General features: G+C 42.4%; 1 protein-coding gene across 1 annotated transcript in view; it reads right to left on the bottom strand.

The window, feature by feature from the left end:
* Positions 1 to 379: 379 nt before the first annotated feature.
* LRRK1 (leucine rich repeat kinase 1) overlaps positions 380 to 13,210 on the bottom strand; it is a 33,532-nt gene continuing 20,701 nt past the window's right edge. Inside the window, exons 10-14 of the mRNA XM_081964811.1 lie at positions 12,575 to 12,692; positions 10,533 to 10,649; positions 7,388 to 8,205; positions 5,078 to 5,179; positions 380 to 2,824 (exon numbers count right to left, since the gene is read on the bottom strand). Of these exons, the coding sequence (XP_081820937.1) occupies positions 2,647 to 2,824; positions 5,078 to 5,179; positions 7,388 to 8,205; positions 10,533 to 10,649; positions 12,575 to 12,692 (1,333 nt within the window). The 3' untranslated portion in view covers positions 380 to 2,646. The remainder of the gene's footprint in view (positions 2,825 to 5,077; positions 5,180 to 7,387; positions 8,206 to 10,532; positions 10,650 to 12,574; positions 12,693 to 13,210) is intronic.

Here is a 13,210-nt window from a genome sequence, read left to right as displayed (position 1 = left end):
AGGTAGGCTGAGGGAGAGAGAGAGAGAGAGAGAAATACAGTAAGTAGGTAGGGAGAGCAAGAGAGTAGTTAGGTAGGTAGATGTTTCCAGGTGTATTTATCCATGTGCTGGAGAAGAAAATCACTGACAAACCTTAAGACTTTGTTTCTGCTGTCATAGCACTTGATCAATGTAATTCTCATCAGTTAAAGAGCTTTCCAAAAGGGAAAAAAAGTTTTTGCACTCTGCAAACTTCCGAAAAATGGCCCATTTTTTGCGAAAACAGGCTCATTTTTTGCAAAAACGGGCCCCTTTTTTTCAAATAAAAGGCATGAATAGCCTTGGGGGGGGGCTTGCAGAGTGCTCCTGGGGGGTGGGGGGTGGGCAGAAAAGAGCAGAAAAGAGCAGAAAACGCCCTATTTTTCATGAAAACGGACCTGTTTTTTGTCAAAGAAATTGCATGCATAGCCTTATGGAGGCTTATAGAGTGCTGCTGGGGGCGGGGAGGCAAAAAAGCCCAATTTCTTGCTCATTTCTGCCCTCCCCAGCCCCGAGGAGCTCTCTGAAAGCTTCCTACTAGCTATGCACAGCCATTTTGGTGAAGGGGGCGCGGTTTCAAGAGGCAAAAAAATGCTGTATTCGATGTATAAGACGCCCCCAGATTTTCAGCCTCTTTTTTGAGGAAAAAAGGTGCGTCTTATACTCCGAAACAATACGATAGTTAAAATGCAGTAACAACAAGAGCAAATGTATAATAAACAAACCCACAATTAGATCAGAACACATTTTCTAGTTTCCTCCTGTTGGAAAAATGATCTCAAAGCCTTCTTCCGATTGTCAATACATTCATAAAAATATAAATGTGATATTCTTCTGTTGGTTGTGGATTGGCTCCAATAAGACTGAAATGATAGCAATAGCACTTAGACTTATATACCCCTTCACAGTACTTTACAGCCCTAAGTGGTTTACAGAGTCAGCCTATTGCCTCCAACAATCTGGGTCCTCATTTTATTGATCTCGGAAGAATGGAGTCAATCTCGAGCTGGTCAGGATTGAACTCCTGGCAGTGAGCAGTGAGTTAGCCTGCAATACTGCATTCTAACCATTGTATCCCCACAGCTCTTAATTGATGATGATGATAAAGTTATAACAACACACAAACACAGACAGACAGACAGAAGACAGACACACACACACACACATACAGTTTAGTCCCTGATTCCTAAATTATTTTAAATCGGCTTGCATTCATTTGGGGTCAGCCTCAAAACTTTGTGGAAACTTTGCTTCTGTGGAATTGAGTGTTTCCATGTTTTATCATTATATTCTCAAGTGCATTGGGTTTAACATGGAAGAGTAAAAAAATATAAAGGCCCTTTCTACTACAATCAGACATTCTTCATACAACTTCATTTAACCTACTATAGTTCTTTTCATACTGTCAGAATTGGAGAATTTCGTACAGATAGAATTTATACCCACAACTGGACTCCCATCCTCTCTATTTCCCCCAGCAATTTAGCAGAAGAGTGAAAGTTGACATGCAATTGCCAGTCATATTCTATCCTGGAAGACAACATGTCCAAAGTGTTGTGTTTAGCAACAGGCTACAACGCAAAACAGCAGAGATCTTGCAGATGGAGTTGGTTGGTTGATACCTTCATCTAGAGAGAGAAGGTCAGCCAACCGGACAAGGAGAAGACAGACGGATTAACAACGTTGGAAGGGACCTTATAGGTCATCTAGTCCAACCCCCGGTCAAGCAGGACAAATGGCTGTCCAGTCTCTTCTTGAAAGCCTCCATGATGAAGCTCCCACAACTTCTGAAGGAAACTTCTGTTCCGTGGGTTGATTGTTCTCACTAGAAAGTTTCTCCTTATTTCCAGGTTGAATCTCTCCTTGGTCAGTTTCCATCCATTATTCCTTGTCTGGCCTTCAAGTGCTTTGGAAAATCGCTTGACCCCTTCCTCTCTGTGGCAGCCCCTCAAATATTGGAACACTGCTATCCTGTTTCCCCTGGTCCTTCTCTTCACTAGACTAAGCCAGGCCCAGTTCCTGCAACCATTCTTCACATGTTTTAGCCTCCAGTCCCCTAATCATCCTGGTTACTCTTCTCTGCACTCTTTCTAGAGTCTCAACATCTTTTTTATAGTGTGATGACCAAAACTGGATGCAGTACTCTAGGTGTGGCCTTCCTAGGGCTTTATAGAGTGGTATTACTACCTCACTTGATCTTGATTGTATCCCTCTGTTAATGCAATTTAGGATTGCATGGGCTTTTTTGGCTGCCTCTGCACACTGCTGGCTCATATTTAGCTGGTTGTCCACTAAGGCTTCAAGATCCCTGTCACAGTCACTGCTAGTAAGCCTGTTCTCACCCAGTTTGTATGTGTACTTTTGGTTTTTCTTACCTAAGTGTAGGACTTTACTTTTCTCTACACTGAATTTCATTTTGTTAGATAGGGATTGGAGGAAGATGTTGACATTCGTTTGATAGTTACATGGCTGGGAATCCAAATGCCTGAAGAAGAACGAGTCCTCTTTGGTTTCTCTTAGCAGCAGAACCTGGGAGCTGCTACTCCCTTTTTTAAAAGAAAAGTTTGGGTGCTCTTCAAGACATCAAAGGGTGTCAGTTTTCTGATCGGTTCCCCTGATCTACGGACACTACCTTCTCTTGCGCAGGGAAATTTCCAGTCTCCCTAATTCTTCATGCGATTGGTAGAAGAGATCAAAGTCTTTGGCTCCCCAACTCCTCCAGAGAGCTACGCACCATTCCATCAACTCATTCCGGAAGCAACACACAACCCGGTCTTTGGCCAGGACAGCAGCATCAACCAGGGTCCTGAAAAATAAAACACGGGTTGATTTACCAAAGGAAATTTTTTTGATAGAACAAGGCAGTCCTCCACTTACAACAGGGGTGTCCAAACTTGGCAACTTTAAGACTTGTGGACTTCAACTCCCAGAATTCCCCAGCCAGCTGGCTGGGGAATTCTGGGAGTTGAAGTCCACAAGTCTTAAAGTTGCCAAGTTTGGACACCCCTGGTTTAGGGAATGGTCAAATTTACAACGGCACTGAAAAAAGCGACTTATGACCATTTATCATACTTAGGACCGTTGTGGCCTCCCCATGGTCACATGATCAGAATTCAGATGCTTGGCAATAGGCTCGTATTTATGACGGTTGCAGTGTCCTGGGGTCATGGGATCCCCTTTAATGATCCTTTAATAAGCAAAATCAATGGGGAAGCCAGATTCACATAACAACTCTGTTACTAACTGTGGCGCAGTGGTTAGAGCGCGGTACTGCAGGCTACTTCTGCTGACTGTAATTTGGCAGTTCGAATCTCACCAGGCTCAAGGTTGACTCAGCCGTCCATCCTTCCGAGGTGGGTAAAATGAGGACCCAGATTGTTGGGGGCAAGAGGCAGACTCTGTAAACCGCTTAGAGAGGGCTGTAAAGCACTGCAAAGCAGTCTATAAATCTAAGTGCTATTGCTAAGTAGGAAGGAAGGACAGATTGTAATGGCACAGTGCTTAGAATGCAGTATTGCAGGTAAACTCTGCCCACAACCTGGAGTTGAATCCTGGCCGGCTCAAAGTTGACTCAGCCTTCTATCCTTCCGAGGTGGGTCAAATGAGGTCCCAGATTGTTGGGGGCAAGAGGCTGACTCTGTAAACCACTTAGAGAGGGCTGTAAAGCACTGTGAAGCGTATATAAGTCTAAGTGCTATTGCCCTTCCTTCCTTCCTTCCTTCCTTCCTTCCTTCCTTCCTTCCTTCCTTCCTTCCTTCCTTCCGGCTAAAATGCAGTATTGCAGATTAACTCTGCTGACTGCCAGCAGTTCAATCCTGACTGGCTCAAGGTTCACTCAGCCATCCATCCTTCCAAGGTGGGTAAAATGAGGACCCAGATTGTTGGGCCCAATAGGCTGACTCTGCAAACCGCTTAGAGAGGGCTGTGAAGTGGTATGTAAGTCTAAGTGCTATTGCTAAGTGCTACTAAGTTAACAATTGCTGCAATTTACTTAACAACTGTGGCAAGAAAGGTTGTAGTATTTATTTTGTACAATGACAATAAAGACACTACTAAAATGCAGCAAAATTCAAATAACAAGTGTCTCGCTTAGCAACAGAAATTTTGGGCTCAATTTGGTCAGAAGTTGAGGACTATCTGTAGTGGCTATTGCTTTAATGTATAAATGGAAGATCTTCACCTTTCATGATGCTTAACTAATTGACGGTATATTTCAGGATTAAGAAACCTGACATCCACCCAGAGGTTTAGATATTTCTCCTAAATTGTGGCTCCAGACAATTTGGTAGAGTCCTATGGGCCAAATGTCCAACCGTCCTATGTTCCCTATTTCTCTATTGTGCCGATTTAAAAATAATCAGTGATCAAAGTATACAACTTGCATCATGCACCCAGTTCTCAGTAGGACAGAGGGCTTTCCTTGTCATAGAAATAAATCAATGGTGTCTAGAAATGTAACGTTTTAGTATGGATATGCACAGCCGGGTCAATCCAGAACCCTGGAATGTTCTGTTTTCTTCTAGACCATGCCAAGCCTTCTCCAAAGCTTGCATCATGATGCACGAAGGGGGTGAGGAGAGGTGACCGTTTCTAGAAGTCAATTCTCCAAACTAGAAGGAGTTCAGATTCTTTCTCGTTTTTAGCATGGTATTGTAGGAGGAGGACAGGCAGAGCCTGGAGGGGCGGAGTGAAGAGAGTAATCAGCCTAGAGTCATTACATTCCCACAAATGCTCTAACTCCAACCCCTCTTGAATTCAAATGACTCTTACCTAGCATTAATTTAGTGCTGACTGTTAGTTGACTATATTCTTGTGTATAGGCCTGAGCAATACATCAGACTAACTGGAGCTTAACACGTGGTCCTAGTACTTCGCATCTGATAGATATACACATTTTTGTCAATCACGACTTGTTATGAAGTCAACTTTAGCTTACGTTTTGTCTTGGTGCAGAGCATAATCCTTGTTGAGCAGCCTTTCCATTTCCCTGCCTAAATTTAACCTTTTGACTGTGGAGCAGTCACTCCCAGCATCATTTGTCTTTCCCGTTCCCGCTTACCCATAGGAGGTCAACTCCACAGCCTTCAGTACAGCGATGACTCTTCCCCGCTGAGAGATGGCTTCCTTCTCCAAGCCAATCACAATGATATCACCACCTTGTCTAGAATGGAGAAACAAGCTGATTATGGACTTCGGGGTACATCAGAAGGAAAGTAGGTGAGAAGAGTTTATGGAAGGGGCAGATCCTAACTGGGATTTCCAGATTCATAGATTCACTTTTTCTCTTCCCAGTGTTCAGCCATTAACAAAGGAAAAATCAAATCCAGACTTTATTTACTCCGCCGTCTTGTTCCCCAAAGTGGGCAAGTAGATCTTTACACAAAACCCAAAAGTAGGGCATGAAAGAACAGGATCATATTATCATATGTGGTGGACATGCAGGGATGCAAAAAGCTATTTTCAAAAAGAGAAAACGATACATCAACCCGTAGAGTTTAAGTCAGGGGTATTTTTATTGGGTATTCTATCAGAGAAATAGAGTAAAGAAGATTCATATTTGATTGTACCAATAATAACAGCAGCGAGAAATGTATTTGCACAAAATTGGAAAGAAGATAAAATCCCATCAGAATGGGAAGTAATACAGAAGATATTAGATTGTGCAGAAATGAATAGATTGACATTGAGAATAAAGGGCAAAGAGGAATCAGTGTACTGCAGGACACGGGGCGATTTTACGATTGGCTTGAAAAAAGATATAAATATATAGATATAAAGAGAAAGGAACAGAGCATGAAATAAATAACTCAGACGACACATTATTAAATTAGGGGGAGGGGAAATAAGAAAACATTAAAATGTGAATATACAGGTGGAAAAATGACATAAGTGGAACTAATATTAGAAATAAAATGTAAACAGAGAAAATTATTTGTAAGAAAAGATAACGTTTGGATTGCTGAAACACCACCCCGAGAACTCATCAGAGAAAATAAATAAGTAAGGGCAACAACGGAAAGGAGGGGAGATGAGAAGGGAAAAGAAAAAAGGTAGAGCAAAGAAAAGTAATTAAGAGTAGGAGAGGGGGTAAGAAAGAGGAGAAGGAAGGAGGAGAGGGAAAAGAGAGGGGAAGAAGAAAGGAAGGAGGAGAGGAGGAAAGAAGAAGACAGAGAAGGGAGGTTGAGAAGGTAGAAGGAGTAAGATTGTTGCAAAATAAGATGATGGCTCGTGGTATATACACACACACACACACACACACACACACACACACACATACATACATGTGAAAATGAGCATAGAGATTAATGATGAATAGACAAATGTTAAATAGCTAGTTATAAGAATGTATATCTATGAATGAATCTGAAAGGGAAAAATTAAAAAAAAAGAATAGTCCCCCCCCCCCCACCCCAAATGAATGTTCTCCAACCAGCAGGATTCAGTAAACATTGGGGAAAAAAGAACCTTAGGTTTATATAAGCTTTTTAAAGAATTTATCTAATCTGGAACACCGGCCATTTTTTTGTGGTATGAAATCTTGAACATTAGTATTGTTCTGTTCCTTGATCTATGAGAATGTCAGATGGGAATCTAAGAAAAATATCACCGTAATAAAATCTTTAAATAGCGAGGGAAGGAGATAAGCAGTCTTTCAATTAAATTCCATGTATTCCCTAGGGTTCCCAACACAATTTATCTTGAGAATATGAGAACTTCAGAAATTGCTATGGCTCTAAATGCAATTAAGTTGTGTGTGTGTGTTGAAACTTTACCGAGAGTGCCATGATTTTCCAAAATAATTTATCTGGAAGCATGGGAACATGTAAACAATTAGTAATGTCTCTCAATTCAAGGGAGCTCTGAAAACTGCTCACTGGAGCTCCCAACCAGGGGTGGGCGTCAAATTTTTTTAGCAAGGGGTTCTCTGCCTGCTTGCTGGGTAGGCGTGGCCATGGTGGGTGTGGCCTAGTCGGCATCCTGCACTACAACGAAGGGGGTGGTCTTGCCCTCCTCGAGCTCCAGAGGCTTTTCTCGAGCTCCAGGAGGGTGAAAATGGGCTCCCCAGGCTCCGGAGGCCCTCTGGAAAATGGGCCTACCGGAAGTTTGGGAAGGCCGGAAATGGGCCCATTTCCAGCCTTCCCAATCGTAGGGTAAGCCCATTTTTCGCTCTCCCTGAGCCTCCGTGCTCACCCTGCACTTACCTGCCTCCAAAACGTGCCGCATGGGAACTCCTGGGAAAGGAGGGGTGGGCAGGGCCAGCCAGTAGTGGGATTTGGGGGTTCTCCGAACTGCACAGAATGATAGCTAGAGGTTCTCCGGAACCCCTGCAAACCCCCAGCAGCCCACCCCTGCTCCCGACCCAATTTACCTGGGAATCCACAAGAGATCTTTTACAGGTAGGATCCGCACAGCTTGGAGACACATTTCGATCTTCTCCGAAGGAAGGTTTGGCTCCGGAAACTTGTTGAGCTCTTCACAGTCAGTCAAGAAAGGTGCGCTGGACGAACTGGTGGGGGAGCTTGGGAGACTTGAGGAAGATCTCAGCATCCTGTTAGGAGACGATGGCGAGTAAGAGGACATAGAGCAGTAGTCTGTCAGGGAGTCCTGATGATTTAGTATTTGAGTGCCAAGTTCTCGGCTCTGAAGGATGCTCATGTTGGCCAAAGAGCTCCTCTCAGGGACCACCTCCCTGTCGGCTGTTAGTGTTGTAGGAATCAAGGTGGAAGGTTGTTGAATGGTGAACATGTCCCTCAGGGGGCTACAATCCCCACAGAAGTATCGGGCACAGAGCTGATAGGTGGAGGTGTAGTACATCAGCAGGAAGTTGGTGGTGTCGTCTAAACACCAGGTCACTTCTTCCCTGTTGCAATCGGAGCTGCATGCAATGGATACCACCGTGGATGGTGGACTGTAGGGTTCCAGTCGCTTGGTGATTTCCATAGCTTGGCAGTCTATGATGAGGATACCAGGGCCATTGCTGTACCAGACTTCTGCCCCGCTGTTGGCCATTTCCATGGCTTTCACAGAGTAAGGGTTCTGGCGGGGGTCGTCATCGCCGATATTGAACAAGGAGCGGTTTGCCGTGTGGGAGCAAAGGTAGCAGCAACTGTCCTGCAGGGCACCACCCGCGACTTGGAAAACCGCAATCAATCCATCCGATAAGCCAGCCAGGACCATGTAGCAGTTCTAAAGGTAGACAAAGACAAATACGAGGTCAAGGTTTTGATGGCGAATCGTGACGGCACATGTGCCACAGCTGGCCCCCGGAGCTCTCTCTGTGGGCGGACGACCTGTCGCCCAGTTCAGCTTCACCGTGCAAGAGCGCATCCCTCCTGCCGGCCAGCTGATTTTCAGGTCTGCTGTGCAGGCACGTTTCCCCCCCACCCTGTGCTCCATTTTTGGTGCCAGGAGGCTACAGGAAGGCCTTCTGGAGCCCAGGGGAGGCCATTTTCACCCTTCCAGAGGCTCGCAAAAAGCCTGGGGTCTGGGGAGGGTGAATAATGCCCCCACTATGGAGGGGATCTAAGTACACATGCGTGGGATGGGTTGTATGCACATGCGCACACGCTGGGATGGTGGTGGGGCACATTGCATTGTGGGTGTGAGCACGCACACGTGTGCTATTTTGGCATGCGAGGACAAAGTGGTTAGCCATTACTGACCTATACTTTTGAGAATAGTTTCTATTCTATTCTACTATGATATTTTGGCAGATGCTATGCTCTCCAATTAAACAATCGGGAAGAATGGGGACTCTCTCAATCTGTTAAAACTAAATTTCATGGTATGAACCTTGGACCAGGCAAACAAATTCGGAGTAGAGCACACAAAAGAAGATGGAAATCAAGGGGTAACCATTGAAATGAAAGCTAAAAGAAAGCTTGAAATTCACCAATCTTCATTTTCAGGGTGTATTTGTACAATCAGGATATAACCAAATACTATACAGCAAGTAATTAATCTTGCTGTGTATCATTATAGCGCTATCATTTCAATATATCTTTAAATAATGCTTTCCTGCTGTTTCACAGCCTAATGTAAAAATTCTTTGAGAGAACAATCTATCTTGCTAAGAAGGCGTTTAAAATATCCACCAAGGGAATAACATGAATAAAAAGTGTGAGAAAAAAAAGATAGACAAAGTAGGCTCAGATCACAGAAATAATCTATGAGCCTCCCTAGAAAAACGTCTGTGAAAAAACTCCCGGCGAAGAAAGAAGAAAGAAAATACACAGTTGTAAGATCTGGAGTGGAGAAATAATTACCTTTTGAGGCAGAATTTCCACATATTCCACCCACCTCTGCATGAGCCATACAGGAAAACAAAGCTGTGTTTAAACAGCTTTAACATTCCTAGCAAAAGTCCAGCTGATCAAACTTTTTTAGTTCCAAAGACATTTAAAAGTAAGATATTGTTCCAAAGATGCCTTTTAAGAATAGTTTTGGAGGGGGGGAGGAGAAATGAAACCAGGACTGTTACAACCTCTTTTTCTTTCCCTAATTCGTCAGACCAATTCTTGAATACAGCTCATTCGCCTGGAACCCATCCTGTATATTGGACATTAATACGATTGAGCAGCTCCAGAGGTACTTCACGAGAAGAGACCTCCACTCTCCTGATCACAATACAATTCCCTATGCCACCAGGCTTGAAATTTTGACCTTGGACAATCTGGAACTGCGCCGCCTGCGGTCCAAACTAAGCATAGTACACAAAATTGTCTGCTATAATGTCTTGCCTCTCAACGACTTCTTCAGCTTCAACCGCAATAATACACGGACCAACTATCGATACAAACTCAAGGGAAACCGCTCCAAACTCGATGGCGGAAAATATACTGTCAAATTACCCACTAAGACTGTATTACTATTATTATTCTTTTCCTTCCTACTACCTTTCTCTTCCCACTTATGACTATAACCAACTTGCTTGTATCCTTCAATTTATATTGTTTTATTTGTTTCCTAGTATGATTTGATTGCTTATTAGTAACCTATGAATATCACTAAGTGTTGTATCTTATGATTCTTGATGAATGCATTCTATTTTATCTTTCTTTATGTACACTGAGAGCATATGCACCAAAGACAAGTTTCTTGTGTATCCAATCACACATGGCCAATAAAGAATTCTATTCTATTCTGTTCAGTTCTATTCTATTCTATAAGAATTTTACCGTGTGGATTCCTTTCAACGTTACAATATATACAGCTCCATTATGTCATATCCACATCTACCCCAACATGCTAGCACCACCTTCAAATCTTGTCCTGACTTAATCCCCAAATTTATTTCTCAGGTAAATGACCAGCACAAAATGTGCAGTCAAAGAGGGGGCTTAATTAATTCCCCAACCTATCAGCAGGTGGAGGCATTGCTTTAATTCTGCCATTAAATTGACATCCATTGGTGTATCTTCAGCTATTCTGAAGATAAAAAATAAAGAACAACATTCAAATTTTATTTCTGGTGTGCTGTGACTGCCTGGCATCTGAAATCTCTTTTGCTTTACCTTTTTCATCAAAGGCACTGCAAGAAAGCAGGTGACAACAGCTGGAGTATCTATGCCTTTCTGTGGTGTGTTCAGAGGACACATTCCTTGTAAACTATATATGTAAATCTTCTGGTCCTGTAAGAGATCAAAAGAAAATGGATTTAAACAGCGTTTACACTATCATTTTTTCCAAGGATGAAAATACCGAGTAACAGTTTGCGAGGAAAAGGTAGAGTTATGTATCTCAATATTGACGAATATTTTAATGGTAAAGCTTCTACGTTATCTTTTTCTTAAATTGCACTAAAGATATTTTAGGAAAAAATAAGTCTTCTGACATTTAGAATCTCTTACTAAGTCAGGATTGAAGAGAAAAAGTCAGCAGTAGTTAATTGTAACGAGGTCATTTTAAACGGTGGAAAGAATCATGCAACATTCCACTTGGCGCTCTTTTAGAATTATTTTCTGTCATTGGAATTGACAAACCGAATTGTGATGGGGAAACCCAATGGATTGTTAAGATGGATTTTAGCATTCCATCGAAGAGGCAAGACATTGATTGGATAAAAAGTGTTTCATCTGGAAACACCAAGAAAAGTCAACAATTTTTGATTTCCTTGGCCATCTCTTGTTAAGAAGAGAATATAGGAAGAAAAATGATATGGAATGCGAGCTACTCATTTGAAATCTTGGTTGCAGTAGTTTCAATTGTACTGTCACAGAGAAAAGGAGATTGGCTTATTCTGCAGAGCACCAGAGGTAAGGACAAAAAGCAACGCTTTTATTGATTTTATTTATATTCAATCCAATTTTCATCAAACAGTGTTTGGTCTGAGTACAGTAATGTTTCATCAGCCATAGTATTCATTTTTGTTATAACATTCATCACCATAATACAGGGATGAAATCCAGCAGGTTTTGGAGAACCGGTAGCAGAAATTTTGAGTAGTTCGGAAAACTGGTAGTGGAAATTTTGAGTAGTTCAGAGAACCAGCAAAGGCCACCTCTGGCTGGCCCCAGAGTGGGGTGGGAATGGAGGTTTTGCAGTATCCTTCCCCTGCCATGCCCACCAAGCCATGCCCACCAAGCCATGCCCACAGAACCAGTAGTAAAAAAAATTGAATTTCACCACTGCCGTAATAGTAGTAGTCCAATAACATAGTAATATAATCACAATGATACTTAACATCCTCTGCCTTAACGATTCTCCTCTTTAAGATTTCCTCTTTTAATATCTCTCCCTTTCTAACTTCTGTCTTTCTTATCTGTCAGACCCTTATAAGATCAAGTTTGTCCCATTTGAAAAAAAACAACAGAAAGTATAAGAAAAAAAGAAGACTACGTAAAATAAGAAGGCGAGGGGGGGAAGAGGGAGAGACAGGCCGCTCAAAATAACCCCAGGGAAATGGAAACCATCCCTTCATCATTTCTTGCCTGATTCAACCTTATAGTTGCTATGCTTTAAGTAAAAAAGAGGGAGGAGAAAGGCAAAACCAAAGAATGCTAAAGAGTAGAAAAAGAACATCTAACCCAGGGGTGTCCAAACTTGGGAACTTTAAGACTTGTGGACTTCAACTCCCAGAATTCTGGGAGTTGAAGTCCACAAGTCTTAAAGTTCCCAAGTTTGGACACCCCTGATCTAACCATTGTCTGTTGCCTGCCTCAGTGTTTTATTTGCTATGCTATGCTATGCTTTTTTTAAAAAAATCCCCTTTCCCTCCCATATTGGGTGGGAACTTGTTAAAGAAGATCCAACCTAGAAATATGGAGAAATTTTCTGACAGTGAAAACAATTAATCAATGGAAGAGCTTGCCTCCAGGATCTATGGGTACTCCATCACTGGAGGTTTTAAAAAAATAGACAGATAGACTGGGATATGTGTAAGGTCCCCTACCCTTAGCAGAAGATTGGACTAGAAGACCTCCAAAGTTCTTCCCAGCCTTATGGTTTTGTGTTCTACGCCTGACGAACTTGAGAATCAGTTTAGCAAGGTCCATGGCCAACCCTTATTACAGAGAAGAAAAGAGGTCAAATTCGGAACAGTTGGGTTGAGGCATACCTCCGTTGCAGTCCAAAGAGAGTTCTGAAGTTTCAACTGGCAGCACAGCTTCATTCCCGGGCAACTCATTTTGGAAACCTCTACGAATCCTTTCTCCGTGTTTACTACGGTGTAGTTCCTGAAATCAGGAAAGGGGAATTAAATCAAAAGGCGGCATCAACAGCAGGAGGGCTTCAGTGAGAAGCAAATAAAAATCATAACTCTGTATGGGTTTGGATCTCCCCACCCCTAAAAAATACATCTCATCATAGTTTATTGATCAGATTATTACCTGGTCTTTTCTCCCAGGAGAAGCATTATCTTCTCTTATTTTTCCATATGTGATATGGAAAATATGCTTAAATAAGACTAAATGGCCCATTAGATTTTCATAGCTAATCTTAAATTTGGTTCTCCCCATCCTAGTCCAACCTCCTAACCATCATACTACACTAGTTCCTGTGGTCACCGTTTAAGTTCTTACTAGCTGATAACCTGACTTTGCCCGGGTATTTATTTATCCTAATCCATACATTTGTCCTCAAAAATAATCCCGGATCAAACGTAATTACTAATGTTGCATTTTCCCCCTTACCAGAGGGAGCCCCCTTGTGGAGTACTGTGAAGTCATTACCATGGCAACTCCACTGTGTGGTA

This window comes from Natrix helvetica (assembly GCF_964273705.1).
Source record: "Natrix helvetica genome assembly, chromosome: 12".
In the NCBI taxonomy this organism is placed as follows: domain Eukaryota; kingdom Metazoa; phylum Chordata; class Lepidosauria; order Squamata; family Natricidae; genus Natrix; species Natrix helvetica.
Note: the sequence above shows the minus strand (reverse complement) of the source record. Positions and strands in the feature narration are given on the sequence as shown.